At 40.0% G+C, this 19,503-nt stretch overlaps 1 protein-coding gene across 1 annotated transcript in view; it reads right to left on the bottom strand.

Annotated features, from left to right (window-relative positions):
• Positions 1-11,776: 11,776 nt before the first annotated feature.
• The window catches only part of GLDN (gliomedin), a 74,671-nt gene continuing 66,944 nt past the window's right edge, over positions 11,777-19,503 (bottom strand). The window contains exons 8-10 of the mRNA XM_081288809.1: positions 18,653-18,778; positions 17,236-17,386; positions 11,777-15,775 (exon numbers count right to left, since the gene is read on the bottom strand). Coding sequence (XP_081144935.1) covers positions 15,298-15,775; positions 17,236-17,386; positions 18,653-18,778 — 755 coding nt within the window. The 3' untranslated portion in view covers positions 11,777-15,297. The remainder of the gene's footprint in view (positions 15,776-17,235; positions 17,387-18,652; positions 18,779-19,503) is intronic.

Here is a 19,503-nt window from a genome sequence, read left to right on the forward strand (position 1 = left end):
AACTACTTTGGAAAGCAGTGTGCACATTCTCCAGAAAACTTGGAATGGAAACACTATTTGACCCAGCTATCCCATTCCTTGGTCTATACCCAAAGGACTTAAAATCAGCATACTGTAGTGACATAGCCACACCAATGTTTATAGCAGCTGAATTCACAATAGCTAAACTGTGGAACCAACCTAGGTGCCCATAAACAGATGAATGGATAAAGAAACTGTGGTATATATACAGAATGGAATACTATTCAACATTAAAAGAGAATAAAATTATGGCATTTGCAAGTAAATGGGTGCAATTGGAGAATATTATGCTAAGGGAAGTAAGCCAATCACAAAAAACTAAAAGCTGAATATTTTCTCTGATTAGTGGATGCTGATCTGTATGATGGGGTAGATAGAGACTTGGGAAGAATGGAAGAACTTTGTATTGGGCAAAGGGGAGGGTGGGGAGGGTTTATAGGGGTAGGAAAGTTGGTGAAATGAGATAATCATCATTATCCTAGGTACACATATAATTGCATGAATGGTACATCTCTATACTGTGTGCAACCAGAGAATTGAAATGTTGTGCTCCATTTGTGTACAATGAATTGAAATGCATTCTGTTGTCATGTACAACTAAGTAGAACAAATAAAAATAATAATAGTTAAAGAAAAAAAGGGCTGTGGTTGTGGCTCAGAGATAGAGTGCTTACCTCGCCAGCATGAGGCACTGGGTTCAATCCTCAGCACCACAAAGAATAAAATATTGTATCCACCTATAACTAAAAAATAAATGTTAAAAAAAGAAATCAACTTAAAAAAGAATTAATGAATTAATTTAGCTAAACTGTAGGATATAAAAACACATAAAAATGATTAGCATTGCTACATGCCAATAGCAAATGCCTAAAATAGAAGTCAATAAAGTAATCCAAAATTTACAATAGCTACAGAAAACAAACAAACAAACTAGGACTAACTAGCCAAACAGGGAAAAGATCTCTATAATAAAAATTATATATATCATTGACAAAAGAAATTGAGGAGTACACCAAAAAAAAAAAAATGGAAGACATCCCATGTTCATAGATTGGAAGAATCAATATCACTGAATGTCTATGCTACTCAAAACAATTTACAGATTCAGTGCAATATCTAAATCAATTATATTCTTCACAGACTTAGAAAAAACAATTCCAAACTTTATATGAAACCACAAAAATATTTCAAAAAGCTAAAGCCATCTAGAGAAACAAACAAACAGATACAGAGACCAATGAAACAAAATAGAGATCCTAGAAGTCAACTCATGCATGTATATTCCAACTGATTTTCAACAAAGACACCAAATACACATAATAGAAAAAGAACAGTTTCTTCAATAAATGATGGAGAAAAACTGGATATCCATATACACAAGAAGAAAATTAGGCCTTTATCTCACACCACATATATAAAAAAAGCTCAAATGGATTAAAGACTTATAAATATAAGACTGAAACTATAAAACCATTAGAAAAAATACAGTGGAAAATTATGAACATATATTTCTTATTTATTTTGTAAAGAGACTCTTGCCCACATCCCAAGCAGATGATGGAAATGGGGTTCCCCTCGGTGGATTGGGCTGGCTGCAAAATAAAAGCTAAGAAAAACAGAACAACGAAAAAGCCACAGTACACACAGAAAGTAATTTCAAAAGCAGGGGCAGAATGGGCAAGCCGATCATAGGGATCAAACTTCTGTACTGAAAAGCAAAATGGAGACAATGCTTGCTTTATTTATATTGGGAAACATCAAAGGCCTTCCAGAGAATGTTCTTCACCAAAAAAGGTTATAGGTGGGCTGTCTAGTTCCTAACGGGTTACGCCCATTTCGAAGCTACTATGAGGGATCTTCCTAGTAGAGCAGTGATAAAGATCTCATGCATTGGGCAATCTATTGCCGTAGGAGAACCACAGATAGTTCCCAAGGCCAAACCTAAATTTCTCTGGCTTCATGCCAAGAGAAGATCCTCATGTATTTCATGATGGCTTCTTGCAAGAGACAACCTACAAAATGGGAGAAAATATTTGCAAGCTATACATCTGACAAGGGATTAATTCCCAAATATATAAGGAACCCCAGATCTCATACCAAAAACAAATAGATCAATTAAAAAAGGAGCAATAGATATAAATAAACATCTCTCAAAAGGAGACATAAAAATGACCAAAGATACATGATAAAATGCTCAACATCACTAATCATCAGAGAAATGCCAACAAAACCATAATGAGATATCATTTTTACTCAAGTAAGAATGGTTCTTATCAAAAAGGCTAAATGTGACCAGTGCTGGCAAGGATGCGGAAAGAAAGGAACACACTATTGGTGGGAAGGTAAATCAGTACAATGTGTTAGTCAACTTTTTGTTCCGGTGACCAAAATACCTGACATAAATAACCTAAAAAAGGAAAAGTTTATTTTAGCTCACATTTGTAGATATTTCAGTCCATTGTTAGCTGGATCCATTGCTTTGGATAATTTAAGGCAGAATATCATAGTGAAATGGCATTACAGAGGAAAGCTTTCAGCTCATGGCAGCTGGGAAGCAGAGAGAGCAAAGAGTATCCAGGGACAAGATATAGTCCCAAAGGACACCCTCCCTGAATGACCTATTGCCTACCATTTCTGTCTCCTCCCAGTAGACCATTAAAATTATTAAGCCATCAAATGGATTAATCCATTGAAGACTGAAATCACATCAGGTATTTTTTTTCTGACCACAATGGTTTTAAACTACAAATCAATAAAAGGAAGAATTTTTAAAAATATTTTTTAGTTGTTGATGGACCTTTATTTTATTTATTTGTTTGTGGTGCTGAGAATTGAACCCAGTGCCTCATGCATGCTAGGCAAGTATGCTACCACTGAGCCACAACCCCAGTCCCCAAAGGAGGAAATTTTGAAAATTCATAAATAATTAGAAAGTAAACAAGCTCCTGAACAACTAATGGGTCAAAGAAAAAATTTAAAGGGAAATTTAAAATTTTCTTGAGACAAATGAAAATAGAACTACAATATACCAAAACTTATGGGTTGTAATAAAAGCAATTTTAATAGGAAAGTTTATAGAAATAAATGCTTACATCAAAAAATTAGAAAGAGTCCAAACTATCAACCTAATGTTTCACCTCCAGGAGCTAGAAAAAATAGCAAACCAAATCCAACATTGGTAAAAGGAAGGAAATAACAAAGGTCAGAATAGAAATAAATGAAATAGAGACTAGAAAAAAAATATAAAACAAAATATTTTAAAGGTAAACAAAATTGACAAACCTGTTGCTAAGACTGGGTTAAAAAAAGAAAAAAAGAAAACTCAAGTAAATAAATCTGAAATTAAAGAGGAGTTGAGTGCAATGGGGCATACCTATAAACCCAGTGACTCAGGAGACTGAGGCAAGAGGATTGCAAGCTTCATGAGATCTTCAACAACTTAATGGAACACTGTCTTAATATTTAAAAAAAAAATTTTTTAGATACTGAAAAGTTTAACAGCCCTTGCACAGCCTGAACAAATAAGAGGCCTGAATGACTTTGGAAAAGGAATCCATTTAATCTTCCAGTGAACCTCCAGGGTGCTGTAGCCAGGAGCCATCTTGAGAATAGAAATATTTTCTGAAATTGGACTAGCTTAGAAACCCTCACACGTCCCCATCATTGGAACCCCACACACATTCCACTCACTGACCCAGTGGGTGTCTGCCTCAACAGCCAGATAGGGTTCAGTAAAGTTACTGACACAAACCCACTGGGAATGGAACAACATAGCGGGGATTAGGTGTTGATATACGGAGAAGAGCAGAGGGTGCCATCCACAAGCACCAGAGGCCCAAAGAGCTTGCCTTCTGAGACAGGGTGTAGGTAGCTGTGTGTGATTCTGCATGGGTGCCAGGACTAAGGGCACTTGCCCGTGCAGTTCCTGCTGTCCTTTTCCAGTACTCCACACAGACACTGGTCAGTAGCAAGGTGAAGGTGCTGAGGCAGATTCCAGCAATGCTTGGCCCTGGCTTTAGCCCCACCTTTGAGGCATACAGTCTGGAGAGAAACTGCTCAGCCCTCGATCCTGAGAGCACCTCAGCCCAGCAGAATATCACACGACTTCAACCTCAATGGGCTCCCACTTCATTCCTGGCCAAAAATGTCCTTCTTCTCTTGGTACATTGCTACCTCTGATAATGAAGGTTCTCTTAGCAAGAAAGAAAGAGAACAGATTTAGATAAACAACCAGCCATCTGTTGAGCAAGAGAGAGAGCAAGAGAGTGAAAGAAAGAGAGGTTTTAGTTTTGTTGTTGTTGTTGTCGTTGTTAGGTGTTTATTTTTTGAAAATTGGTTCAGAGTATATATAGACCTTTACAGAGATAGCTTTTCCCACTTAAGTTACATTTCACGGAAATCCCTTAAAGTCAATTAGTATAGATTAATTTACATTTTTAAATGGCTGCATAATTCTCCATGGTATATACCAACTATAATTTATTCAATCATTCCCCTAATGGAGGGCATGCACTTGGTTTTCAGTGTTTTTCCAACTATAAACAATGTAGTAATAAACATTTTTATACAAATAAAAAATGTCCATCCAATACAAAGCAGTCTTTAGATTCAATGTCACCTCTAATCAAAATTCCATGAATTTTCACAGAGAAAAAATCCTAAACTTCATATGGAACAAGACCCCAACTAGCCAAGGAAATTTTGAGGAAAAAAGTCTGGAGGCATCATACTACTTGACTTCAAAATACAACACACATATGTTAATAAAATTAGTATAGTTCTGGCGAAAAAAGACAAATAGACAAATGGAATAAATAGAGAATCTAGAAATTAACCCACAACTCTACAACCAACTGATCTTCAAAGGTGCCAAGAACACCCTATAGGGCAAGGACAGTCTCTTCAATAAGTGATTGGGAAAATTGGATATCCACAAGAATAAAATTAGACCTTTATCTCACACCATATATATAAATAAACTAAAAATAGAATAAGATCTAAATAGAAGACATGAAACTATGAAACTTATTAACAGAAAACATAGTGGAATGTCTCCTTGACATTGGTATGTATACACACACACACATGTATACACACATGTATATATAAAACATACATGTATATATGTATGATATAAATAAATAAATAAATATCTATACCAAAAGCACAGACAACAAAAGCAAAAATAGACAAATGGGAATACATGAAACTAAGCCCAGGAGAGGAAACAACCAATAAAGCAAACAGACATCCTACAGAATGGGAGAAAATGCTTACGAACCATACAACTGATAAGAGTTTAATAACCAAAATTATAGGGCATTCATAACCCAATAACAAGAAAAAAAAATAACAATTAAGAAATGGGCAAAAAAACTGAATAGTTATTTTCTCAAAAGAAAACATACAAACCGTCAACAAGTATATGAAAGAGTGTTCAGCATCACTAACCAACAGCAAAATGCACATTGAAGCCACAATGAGATACTACCTCACACCTGCTAAAATGGCTAGTATCAAAAAGACTAAGCAAGGGGCTGGGATTGTGGCTCAGCAGTAGAGCACTCGCCTAGCACATGCGAGGCTCTGGGTTCGATCCTCAGCACCACATAAAAATAAATAAATAAAGATATTGTGTCCAACTAAAAAATATATATATATTAAAAAAAAAGACTAAGCAAGCAAGTGTGGTAAGAAGATGAAGAAAAGGGAGCTCTTGCACACTGTTGGGAATGTAAATAGTATAGCCACTGTGGAAATCAGCATGGAGGTTCCTTAAAAAATTAAAAACAGAACTACCTATGATCCCCCAAGCTCACTGCTGTGCATATATCCATCCCATAGAAGATGACATCTGTGTGTGGAAGAGACTCCCGTGTTCACTGCAGCACAACTCACAATAGCCAAGAGAGGGAATCAACCTAAGTGTCCACAACAGATGAATGGATAAAGAAAATGTGGTATATACACACATGGAATATTACTCATCCTTAAAATGGAAAAAAAATCCTTGCATTTGCACTGACATGGATAAACCTGGAGGACATTATGTGAAGTTAAAGAAGCAGGCCAAACACTGCACCATATCACGTATGTGTGTAAGGTAAAAACATTGAACTCACAGAAGCAGAGAGGAATACAAGATTTTGTGGGGGGTATAAGGATTGGGGCTGAAATATCGATCCAAGGATATAATATCTTACACTGGAGGAATAAGTTCAAGAGATCTCTTGTACAATACAACTTCAATTAATAACAACTTCTTATTTATTTGAAGAGAGATTTTAGTTGTTCTGACCACAAAAGATATGAGTTAATGCATATGTTAATTAGCTTGGTTTAGCCATTTCTCAATACACACATATTTCAAAGCATCATGTTATATATGATTAATTTTTTCCCCTTGGTACTAGGGATTGAACCCAGAGGTGCTCTCTCACATCCTCAGTCCTTTTTACTTTTTATTTTGAGAGAGGGCTTCACTAAATTGCTGAGGCTGGCCTCAGTCTCGTGATCCTCTTGCCTCAGCCTCCTGAGTCACTGGAATTGCAGGCATGAGCCACCACACCTGGAATATTTTCAATTTTTGTCGATTTAAAATATTAATTTTTCAAAAGGTTCTGAAATAGAGATATACACTATAAGCCCTAAAGTAAAACAACATAACAAATTATAACTAGCAACCCACAAAAGGAAATATGGTGCAAATATAAAAAATATTTAATCAATCCAAAAAACTGAAGAAAAAGGAAAAACATGGTGACAGATTTAAGCCAACAGTATAAATTACATATAATGTAAATGATCTAAACCAATGATCTTCAAACCTTTTCTTAAAGGGACAGAAAGTAAATATTTTAAGCTTGTAGACTATAAAGTCTCTGAAACAACTATGTAATTATTAGAAGCACAAAAGCAGCTAGAGACCATGCATGAATAAAAGGGTGTGGCTACATTTCAATAAAACGTTATTTACAAAAATAGGCAGTGAACTAAGTCATGGTCTACTAATTTCTGGTCTAAATACCCAAATTTAAAGGCACAGTTGGGCAGGTGGTGCATGCCTGTCATCCCAGTGACAGGAAGCTGAGGCAGGAAGATCACAAGTTTAAAAGCCAGTTTTGGCAATTTAGCAAGACCCTGTTTCCAAAAATAAATAAATAAATAAATAAAAGGGTCTTGGCATGTAGCGTAGCTCAGTGGTAAAGCACCCTTGGGTTCAATCCCCAGTGCTGAAAAAGAAAAAAAAATGCTGAAATGTCAGATTGGGTAAGAAAAATAAAAATGAAAGAGTTAACTATATGTTATTCACTACAAAAACACTTTAATATGATACCCATGATTAAAAGTAAAAGTATATAAAATATATGAACTAAAAGAAGGCTGGAGTACCCACGTGGGATAGTCAAAGTATATTCTAGAGCCAGGGGTGAGGAGAGAGAGGGAGAGAGAGCAAGAGCAAAACTAGAAAGATGGCTGCATCTCTGCCAAGGGAAGCAGGTGGCCAACCTCACATTACCTTGCCAGACTCCTTGGAACAAGAGAGACCAATAGGACAAGGACAGAAAAGGACTTGCGAGTCTCCTCCCATGAGTACCTGCCTTTAGTCCTTGTTACTACACTAGGAAGGTCAGACGGAACCAGAAAGAGAGGGGATTCCAAGCCCTTCTCTCTGAGAGGCGAGAAGGTGGCTGCTGAAATTGTGAGCTGAGTTGAAATTCCAGTTCCACCACATATCAGCTGACAGTGCTCAGTTTCTCTCTCTTTCGTTAATCTAGAAAATGATGATACAAAGAGAATATGCCTTACAGGCTTCCCTTGAGGATTACATGAGTCCATGTGAAGAATTTAGTACGGTACCTGGCACCTCATAAACAACAAATGTGCACTCTGATGATGACATTGGTGTGACCATCACCAAGGTGTTCTTTTTCTAGGCTCTTGGAAGAAAGTTAAAAAAAAATTATTCTACCTTTAGTGTGCGACGATCTTTAGGTTGACACCTGGCTCTCATCCTTGAGGAGTGGCCAATAATATGCTGTCAGTTGTACCATGTGGAGTGGCATGATTTAACCTAGGACTAAAGAAACTATGACCTGAAGGTCAGTTCTGCTTACCACTTGTTGCTAAGAATGTTTTTCACATTAAAAAAAAATTATTTAGTTGTAGACAGACACAGTACCTTTATTTTATTTATTTATACTTATGTGGTGCTGAGGATGGAACCCAATGCCTCACACATGCCAGGCGAGCACTCTGCCACTGAGCCACAAACCCCGCCCCTGTTTCTCACATCTTTGTGAGTGGTTGAACAGAATCAAAGAAAAACATTTTGACACATGAAAATTACATAAAATTCACATTTCAGTGTCAATAAATAAAGCCATACTTGTTAACAAGTTAACAAGTGTTATCCATTAATTTAATAAGTATTAACCATGGTTGTTTTCAACAGCAAAGTTGAGTTGTAACAGAGACTTGTAGCTCACAGAACCTGAATTTATTGTCAGGTCTTTTATAGAAAAAGTTTGCCAACAACTTGATTTCAACTATTACTGAATTTCCCCTTATATCCAAATGCCCACGAGCTCTACACAAACTGCCACCTGAAAGTGCTAACCCAGCAACTCCGCCCACACGGCAGGGCCCCACTCCTTACCTGTGTGGGTTCTGACCTCAGCACAGCAGAATTTCCTTCTTTGTGTTTGGCAACTCTGACTTTCAAGGCCAAGGTCTGATCTTGAGCTTTTAGCAGAGGATGAAAGCTTCTTACTGTGCTACAGATTTAAAGACCTTGTAAGGAGGCCCTGGCTTTCCACTGAGCCTGGTGTTTAAGCATGCTCAGCTTTTTATCTGTTTCTGGAAGGTCAACAAAGCCTAGCAGCACCTAGCTGATTTCATTATCTTTTTAGTTCCCATTTCTTCCCCCAATCCTCAAACATTTGGTGCAGAGCATCAGCTGACATGTTCCTTGCCACTGGTCTACCATTCAAACTCGTCACCAACTGAAGTTTTCAGAATTGGACCACCTCGTCCCAGTGGCCACCAGGCTGGGGTTCTCACTGCAAGCAGAGCCACCCCAACTCTGAGGCTTCTCTCTTGGACTATTCCTGGTGAACTATTTGTAGTGGTGGGGTCTATCTGTGTTATAAGCCCAGTGAAGGACTTGGCTGAGCATGGGGAACTCTGGCACCAGAATGACCAGTTAGAGTAGTTCCAAGGTGGGCCACAATGTCCAGGACTGCACACTCATGCCTTGGTCTGTCACTGGATGAGGGGACTTGTCCTTGAACAAAGCAGCTCTGTGTAGCTCTGATAATTCCTGGGGGCTGAGAGACTCCTGGCAGCGGGAACAAAAAGTCTTTCCTGAAGCAAAACCCAAGTAGACAGGTCATCACAGTGACTACTACATTTGTGAACAAATTAAACATTGAGAGCTAATATTTAAAGGGCTCATGTGGGCATCTATGATTAAGTGAAATAATGTGTGCAAATTGCTTAGAAAAGATCATGGCGTATAGATGTTGAGCACCAAGTGGCGGCTTCTTTGATGTTTCTAAAACTTTGGGCGAAGAAGTCCAGTGGTGGTAGAGCTATTACAATAACAGGTGGTGCTGGACTTTAGTGTGTCAATTAACATGCAGAAGGTGATGACCTATGTTACTGCGTGATGAAAATTCTTGGTTGGGGAGTGTTCTCTGTCTGAAGATAGTGGGTTTGGCATGTCCTTCTACAGCTCTTTAAAAAGGAGTGCCTTTCAAAAACATGTTCAAAGTTAGCTATTTTCATTTCCCAATTGTAAGAACCAGACCCTTCCTTTGGCAGTGGCAGAGTGAGGTGAACAACATAATCGTGCGCCTGCTCTTGATTCTGGCACATAGACTGGAATGTGGGGTGAGTGAGTCATTGTGTTAGTCACCTTTCATCACTGTGACCAAAATACCTGACAAGAACAATAAAGAGGAGGAAAAGTTGATTTGGGCTCCCAGTTTCAGAAGTTTAGTCCATGGTCAGCCAAGTCCAACCCAGCCAAGTTCTGGGCCCAAGATGAGGCAGAACAGCATGGCTGAAGGGTATGGTGGAGGAAAACTGCTCCCTTCACTGCCCCCAAGGAAGCTGAGGCAGAGAGACAGGGAGGGACCTCAGGGAAGAGCAACCCTTCCAGGGCATACCTCCAATGACCCACCTCCTCCAGCCAAGACCCACCTGCCTACAGTTGCCACCAGTCAGTCCATTCAAACTAGGATGGACTGATTCGGTTACAGCTCTCAGAATCCAATCATCTCACCTCTGAACATTCCTGCATTAACACAGAAGCTTTTGCAGGACATCTTGTATCCAACTAGTCCGATCCTCTGGTCCCACTTTCCTATACTTTAAAACAAGAGTGTTGGATCAAGTGTTCTGTAAAGATCCTTTATGATCCTGTGATTGTGCATGTGGCCTCTTGGCAAACAAGCTTAGGACATTCACAATGCCAACTGCTAGATGCAAGAATCAGATGGATTTTAGAACTAGTTTCATCCCGTAATCATTGTCTTCTTCTCCTTCTCCTCCTTTTTCTTCTTTTCGTGGTACCAGGGATTGAACCCAGGAACGCTTAACCTCTGAGTCCATCCTCAGACCTTCTTGTTTTTAATTTTGAGACAGGGTCTTGCTTAGTTGCTGCGACTGGCCTTGAACTTACAATCCTCCCTGCCTCAGCTCCAAACCATTGAAATTACAGGTGGGCACCACCACTCCTGCCCGGCTCACCACTTCTTAATTAAAACCTAAACTTAATTAAAACAGTCATTGAGATTGACCATACCAGATTGCTTGGAGAAAAAAAGCAGTGAGGCTGAGGGATTAATTTCATCCTTATTTTTTTTACATCTTACAGAGAACAGCTGTAATATTAGATACCTTAAAGTCACATGCAAGATGTGAATGATCTGTTTAAAGGGGCAAGACTATGATTTTCTTTCTGGACTCGACTTTTTTACTTTGTAATATTTCAACTAAAAAAAAAATCAGCAGCAACAGGGCATGGTGGCATACAACCATAATTCCAGTGACTCAGGAAGCTGAAGCAGGAGGATTGCAAGTTCAAGGGCCTGTCTCAAAGTAAAAAAAAAAAAAAAAAAAATCAAAAGGGTGGAGGCTGGGAAAGAGGCCCAGTAGTAAAGCAATTCTGGGTTCAATCCTCCAGAAAAGTCATCAGCAGTGCACACTTGAGCCATAAGTAGTTGACATACTTCTAGGGAGAGTTAGAAGGAAGCTCCATAGGTCAAAGCAATAAGTTCTTCAACTGTTTTGTTTTATTTTTACTATTTGGGACAGTTTTAGTGCAAATTCATTGAATAATTAAGGAATCAGTTTTTGGTGGTGTGACAATGTTACTTACCTGATCTAACAGACCAGTACGAGGAAACTACTGACATTGTGTCCCTGCCCACTTCTGCAGCCCAACATAAGACCATAAGAGCAGGGATTCTCTGGGTCCCTACAGGGATGAACTATAGAAGTAGCAATGATCATTTGTCATGAATTGGAGATTTTTTTCAGAGCATTTCCCTGAAAAAAATCAGGGAAGCTAAGTAATACTATTATCCATCTTTTACAGATGAAATGAGGTCTAAGGGATTAAAAACTTGCTCAAATTCACATAAATCCAAATATTATGTTTTTATTTGCCTTGCTCATGCTGGTAATATTACAGATTTTCATTGCATTTATGCTTACCCAGTACTAGTTACTAGATTTCCACTTTTTATATTTTCCTATAGTGAAAACAGTCCACATCAATGATTTTTCAATATTCAGAAGGAACTAGAAAATTGAGAGAGTTTCTATAGAGGAGCAACCAATATAATTCTACCACAATATTGTTTTGGATTGTTATTTTTCTTTCAAATATTACATATAAATTAATAAGAGGAAAAAATAACAATACACTTATTTTAACATGGAATTGTACTCAGCAATGATTTTTTATTTGACAAATGAAAGTTAAATAAATGACAAACGAAAATTCATTATTATTATTTTTTGTTCAGAATCTGTAGTTACAGATTGGAAATTATACAAGGTCACAGCAGCTGGATGAAACTTGGAAAGCCCTGTCACCCGCTTCTTCAGATGATTTGACATTAGATACTCAGTTAAATTGTATTCTGTGTGGCTGGAAAACGACACCTGGCTCTTTAAGAACTGCCTGTCTCATTTGACTTTTCACCTTGACACACTGAAGGTAATGACTGGGAACTCTTCATTTTAAAACTTTCAACTCAGAACCTTTTCTCTGTCCCAACACCTGTGCTTTAGCGATAGACTGAGGCCAGAGCCACCTGCATGACTTCAATAGGACACTTTATCAGTTGAAAGAAAACACTTTGAAATAGGGTCTGGCCTAACTTTGAGGTTGGAAGGGATGGTTTTATTTACCTCCCAGTAGGAAGCTATCTACTTTAGATTTGAGAAGAATTAGAGAATTATCTGTGTTGATTTTGACATCAGAAGTGCAGATATTTGGAAAGTGCTTCAAAGCAACTTTGATTATAAGTGAGAATATAAACTACTAAAACAGTGTCTTGACTTAAAAATATTAGGTTGTGCATTCTATTTTAGCAGCAAGCCCAAATCCCCTTTTTTCCCCCAATCAAGCACTGTTTCCAGGAAAGAATAATTGAAAATTTAATAATTTTAATTCTGTAAAGATAGTCAATCAGATTATAAAATTACCCTGTTATTAAACATCAGTTAAATATGGTTGTTCTTATATCACTATTACCTAGCAAAATAAATAAATAAACAAGTCCCAATATAAGCTTCTCTCATAATGAGCATATGGTTTTTTACCCACAATTAAGAGAACCAAAGATCTAGTCATGGTGGTGCACACCTGTAGTCTCAGCCACTAGGAAGGCAGTGGCAGGACGATCAGTTGAGCCAAGAAGTTCAAGTTCAATATCAGCTTGGGCAATATAGTGAGGCTCTGCCTCAGATAAAAAGAGCCAAGATAGCTCTGAGATAGCTCAGATATCAAAACTGGGGCTTCTATAACATTTTTTTCTGAAAGAAATATGTAGCCGGGCATGGTAGTGTACACCTGTAATCCCAGCATCTCAGGAGGCTCATGCAGGAGGACCACAAGTTCAAGGGGAGCCTCAGCAACTTGGTCAGTAACTTAGTAACTTAGCAAGACCCTGTCTCAAAGTAAAATATAAAAAAGGGGCTGGGGATGTAGCACAGTGGTTAAGAGCCCCTGTGTTCAATCCCCAGTACAAAAAAACAAAAACAAAACAAAACAAAAATTCCCCCCAAAACAAAAAGCGATATGCTAATTCAATAATTAAATTCTTGGTTTAGTATTTCATGTATTATCAACTAAGACTACTAATCTATGAAATTATATTCATGTTTGAAAACAGCAATATATACATTTACATTTAAAAGAACACAAGCATTTTTAGACACATTGATCAAACATGAGACCCTTACTTTGCTACAAAACAAATCCCAAAAGAGTATTTTTACGAAGCTATGGTGACATGATACAACTATCTAATTTAAAAGTAGGGGGAGAAGTTTCAAAGACTCATTATCTTGGGAACACAACAAACACATCACTAACAGCTGCCTGGGCATTTTGAGGGGGTGGGGAGACTTAGATATTTAAATCTGCACATCTTTTACATTTAAAAATCCTTCTATTAATAAATAAGGTATAAACCAGGACCCAGAAATCATGGACTATAAAAAAATGGGAATAGACTTGGACCCAGAGAAAAGTCTCAGAAGACACACAAACTGGGGCAGATGATCTACCTAAGAGTTTCCCTCTGTCTCTTTCCTGGCAACAAGAATCTCTCTAGTCATCTGTCCAGCTTCCTCTTTTCTCAGTGGCCCTGCCTGGATCTCAGCACCGGGCTGAAGGATGTTCAGACTGAGTTGGCAGAAAACATTCATGTTTAAGTGCATTTGGGAGCAAATTAAACTGGATCCTCTCCTGCCCATGGGGACTAGATATATCCTTTAAATTGTTTAGGAAAGAACAGCTCACTTACTGCTGGAGTCACTTCATTTGATGCTGTTCTCAGCCTTTCCCTCTACCTGAAACTCCAACCATATCAAGTGCCAGTTCTTAGTTGGAACAAAACAAAACAGGCCCTGGTGAGTAAGCCCTTCCATAAATCAGGCTGACTTTGTATTCTAGATCAAAGGTCAGCAAACCCTTTCTACAAAAAGCCAGATAGTAATGTTTCAGCTTTATGGAGCCATATGTTCTCTGCAGCAGCTACTCCACTCTGCTGTTATTCAGCAAAAGTAGTCATAGCCTGTAAACAAATGAGTGAGACTATGTTCCACTTTATTTACAAAAATAGGCAACAGATTGGCTTTGGCCCTTGGGTTATCGTTTACCCCCACCCCCTTTCTACATAATAACCACAAATAGTGCCTCTCTTTGAAACTGCAAAGTGCTTCCTATGGTTCTGGCCAGATTAATGCCCATTCACTCAGGTTTTAGTGCTGTAGAGTGAGCAACCAGAGTGCCCAAGGGTTCAGTATTTACGGTCCCCTGCAGTAAATCAACATGATCAGAAGTTGACAGGAACCTGATCAGACCTGATTCTGTTTCATTTAGAAACCTGAGCATGCAAGTTTTCCTGGCTTTAGCTAATCTTGGAGATGAGGACAATGGCCATTCTGTGGTAGCAGGTGCAAATTCAGAGAAAACTAATAAATTATGGATAACATAGCATTAAGAAGGCTTAAAGGGTCAATGTACTTTCCCAAGGTGCTTAATATAAGTCAGTACTGGGGAATTCACTGCACAAGAAATAGGGACTATCAACTCAAAGGTAAATTTGCTCACATTTGGCTGACAAACCAGAAAACAGAACCAGACTTGTAAAAGTTGTGAGAAGAATAACAGCCAAGAATCACAAAATTTTCTACAATTAGAGAACATCTTACCAATTACCCTAACCAGATGGTTTATATTATTAACAGGGGAACCAAGGCCCAAGGAAGGAGAGCTAACTTGCCTAAATGAGTTGTTTATGGAGAACTCACCATTTAAGTTCCAATCTGTTGCTATTTGAGTAAGCAATCTGATTTTAAAGGTGCCCACTGACTACAAACACTCATGCTATAAGATTATGTTCTAAGTACCTTGGCTACCTCACTTGTCTTTAGACAGGTTTTCTGTTGGATAGAAGTGACCCCAGAAAACACCTGAAATGTACTGGTGGTGGGGATGGAGGAGAGGGGAGGGGAATGGAAGGCAGCTCATCACTGTTTAAATGTAGCTGACAAAAAATGCACAGGATAAAGCATTAAATGGCCATCTTCCCAGGAGTATAAGTGCTGATCTCTCATGTTGTATGATAACATGGCAAGAACAGACTGGGAAGTTCTCAAATCAAAGTTTGCATTAATCTGTTTCTCTCCTAACAAATCGAAGGCGAATGTGATCCTCGTATCTTTGGTGTCTGTGACGTAGAGGATTCCCCGAGCTATGAAGGCATTACCGGCCTTGGACTTGGGGTACGTGGTATTGATGTGCTGCACCACTGAGAAGGTTCTCTCGTCCAGCTGTGCTACAACAATGCTCGAGCCATCCACACTCGAGGCATAGATGATCCAGAGGCCCTTTTCATCTACAGCTAGGTTGAAGTAAGTCTTGGAATTTGCAAAAAGGTATTTCCGATCAAAATACAAGGCATTTTCGAGCTTCAGAATTTGGGATGTTTCTTTGCCAAATTCAAATCTGAAATGTGTACAAACAACAAAATAATAGATCTAAGTTACCATTTCTGTTGGAAAAGGTGGTTTTGTGAAACGCCTTAAACTGAGCTAGTAGACCTGGGGTGAGGCCTGGGATTCTGCATTGCTAACAAGCTCCAGGTAATGCCTGTTCTGCTGGTCCTTTTGCAACTCTGTGGGCAGTTAGGATGTAAAGGACAGTGACTAGCCTGTGCTAGCCAAAGAAGCAGGGAGGCAGCAGTATGGGGTCAGGGACAATCCTCCCTGGGGTCAGAATGAATTCACATCTAAGCAACTACTTACTAGCCATGTGACCCTGGGAAAACCACTTAACCTTGCTCATCTTCAGGTGTATGGATTCCAACTGTCTTCTCAAAGGTTCTCAGAGCTACAAGGGCCTGTAAAGATGACCTAGTCTGATCCTTTCATTATAAAAGAAAAAGGAGAAGATGAGTCCACAAATAGAAGTAGTAGAGCCAGATTGGGAATTTAGGATTTTTTTCTAACTCCAAATTTGCTGGTGATTCCTTTACTTCCTGCTGGAATTTCTTTTTTAATCCATATTATTTTAAATTAAAAGTCGCCAGCTGAGAAGACATGTAGCAATGTCAGGGCTGTGATGCTAATCTTTTTTGTCAGGTAAGTGGCGGAAAAATTGAACTGTGGCATGGAATCCCATGCCCCTTATCTCCCAGGGGCTGATTTGACAGGCTTTGTTTTGACAAATCTAGATGACTCAAAAAAGTGAATAATGATTAAAAAATGACCTCAATTCAGAAATAACAACGCAGTGACGTTAGGCTAAAATAAAACACCAGAGGATGCCATTGAGCAGCACAGGAATCTTGGTGTGTGTGCATCTGTGGATATAATTCCTGCGGAGAGCAGGAAGACTCAGGCGCTGCCTGGGGCACAGTCTCCCTTAGTCTCCCCTTCCCCTTGGGAAAGCAGAGGGAGGAGGTGAGCTGAGCTGGGGTAGTTGTGAGGATCCATAGGTGTGACCAGTGGATCTGAAGGCAGAAATGCCTGACTTTGAAAGGCTGCGTCCCTAGTCTTCAGTGATCTCAATTGTGACATGAAATTCCTCACACCCCAAATTCTGATGCCTCCAGGAAGTGACACCTGGAGGGAGCTACAAGTTCATCCAAGGATGAGGAAGTGCAGATGTTACTACTCATGGCCCCTCCACCTTGCCTCAGCCCCCCACGCCCACCCCACCCCGTGTCCAGACCAGCAATTAGTGTAAACCCCAGGCAGGGGCTTGGATAGAGAGCTCTGTCATTGTCCTGTGATGCATTCAGTCAACAAACCCTGACTGACCTCCCTTATGTGCCAGCGGGAGGGTCATAAAGATGAAAAAGACACAGTCCCCACTCCTAAGGTCATCAGAGTACCACACAGTAGGTGCTCTCTGGGGTGCAGTAAAAGGGCACGGAGGACAGAGCTGAGGTCCAGGTGGCTCACCTCACTATGGTGTTGGAGCCCCCTTTGTGGTAGTAGAGAGAGTTGTTGTAAACAGCATGCCCACAACCGTGGAAGTAGTGCGGGAGGTGGATGAAGGTGTAACTGCCGTTCAGAAAGGAGGGCCAGTCTTTGAACTCCTTCACCATGATGCCTGCAGGGGAAAGCCAGGGGAAGGCGATTACCTACCTCCAGCAACCACAGCTGGGGAGTGAGTCTGGGAGAATTTTAAAAGGAGGGAAGGTAAGAGCAACATGTTCCCTAAGGTCTCTTGTCCAGTTTGAAGAGTTGAGACTCCCAAAGTCCAGCTCTCCCTATCGGTTCCTGACAAATCATTCAGATATGGTCATCACAGAATTGGCTTGGCTCCTCCAGAGAGGCCCTGTCTCCCCTCCCCACCCCTCTCTCTAATGTTTATAAAATCTTCTTTGGTATTACAGATAGGACCCAGGGCATTTTACCCTAAATTACATCCTCAGTCCTTTTTATTTCTTATTTTCAGACAGGGTCTTGCTAGGTTGCTGAGGGTCTCACTAAGTTGCTGAGGCTGGCCTTGAACTCGAGATCCTCCTATCTCAGCTTCCTGAGTTGCTGGGGTTACAGGCATGCGCCACCATGCCTGGCCTAGTGTTTATAAAATGTTCTATTGAGCAGCATAGGTCTATACCAGAAACAGCAAATACTTGGCATTTGTGGATGGACCTCTCACAGCCTCCTGCCTCTTCCTGCATGCCACAACAGTTACTGCTAATGTCTTTTAAGCCTCAAATCTTTATCAACTGGTAATTTGGACAGTTACTACTGGCTGACCAGTTAGCCCTGAGGAAATAAAGAAGCTGTTTCTTTTCAGCTCCTTCTCTAATGAGTGCGTATGGCGGGACACATTCTGGAATGAGGCCATTGTTATAGACAATGTGTGGCCACATTTCCTTAGACCAGCATGACTAGGGTCAAAATTAGATGAAGTGTGACTGCAGGATGGTCCTGTACCTTCTCCCCTGGTCCACCAGATATCTGAGAAAAATGGCCAAGAAGTATTCTCCTGAATGGTACAAACCTAGAGAAAGATGGAGGTGCACAAAGAATTTGCCTCTGACATTTCTTCCACATTATGGATTTGGGGATTATAAGGCCTACAGTCATCATGTTGTTGTATCCTTTCGGATACTTTGCCTACAACTGGACAGGCTACATTGGGGGTGCCCGGTTGTGTCCCTGTGACTAGGACTGCAAGGCTCTCCAACCAGCGTGTTCAAGGGAGGTATGTATTCTGACCCCTGACTGTACTTTCTGAAATAAGGAGCAATTAGTATACCAATAATAGCAGGGATTTCAGAAACAGACGTAGAATAAGCCTGAAGGTAAGTGACAGATGAAAATACAATTACAGCAGGTTTGGATCCTCTGTTGATGAAAGTACCTGAAAAATGTTCAGTCACCCAGATACGGTCATCACTCTTATTAGCAGACTCTCTTATCCAAGTCCCAAATGTCTCTGTAACCTTTAATATTTGTGATGGGTTTCCAATGACAGTGATCATGGAATCTGCCAGAAGAAGAAAAAGGAAAGTTACCTGCCAATTATGACTTTAATTTTTAAAATTCAAGACATATTTTTTTTCCCTCATGGCTAGGGATTGAACCCAGAGCCTTGCACATGCCAGACAAGTGCCCTACTGTGGGAAGCCATTCTGACACGTGATTGGGTGACTCCCGTTAAGGGCCTGAGGCGCTTTGGCTCTGTCAAAGCTTTCCCGACCCTTTCCTAATGAGAGAGCCCATCCGTGTGGGGGTGTGCCTGACCACTGACCCCGGGGACCCAATCACTGACCCTGACCTTGGAGTGCAGCCCCCCCTCAACCTTCATTGGATGGAATTCTCCCCTGAATCTCTTGTTCCCCAATAAAGGGCTACTCCCCGGCGTGTTCACTCTCTCTCTCTCTCCTGCTAGCCCTGAGTAATCCTCGCTGCCCTGCTGGGCGGCTAGAGGTGGGAACCAGAGAGGTGAGCCGTCTCGGACCTAGCAATAGAAATAAGGTAACCGAGTTTGTGTGTTTTATTTCAATCTCTTCTAACTAACTTTATGCCTAGAACCTCATTAATGAAACCATTGCGCAGGCCGCGTGGTAGAATTGGCGCCCAACGTGGGGCATTCTAGATTAGTTAGATTGAGTGGGAGCGCGCTATAAAGATAAGGAAAAAAAATAAAGATAAGGAAAAAATAAAGATAAAGGAAGAGGTGACAATTTGAGTCACGAAAGTACCTGGAGA

The sequence above is a fragment of the Spermophilus citellus genome (genome assembly GCF_964194105.1).
Source record: "Spermophilus citellus genome assembly, chromosome: 4".
Taxonomy (NCBI): Eukaryota; Metazoa; Chordata; class Mammalia; order Rodentia; family Sciuridae; genus Spermophilus; species Spermophilus citellus.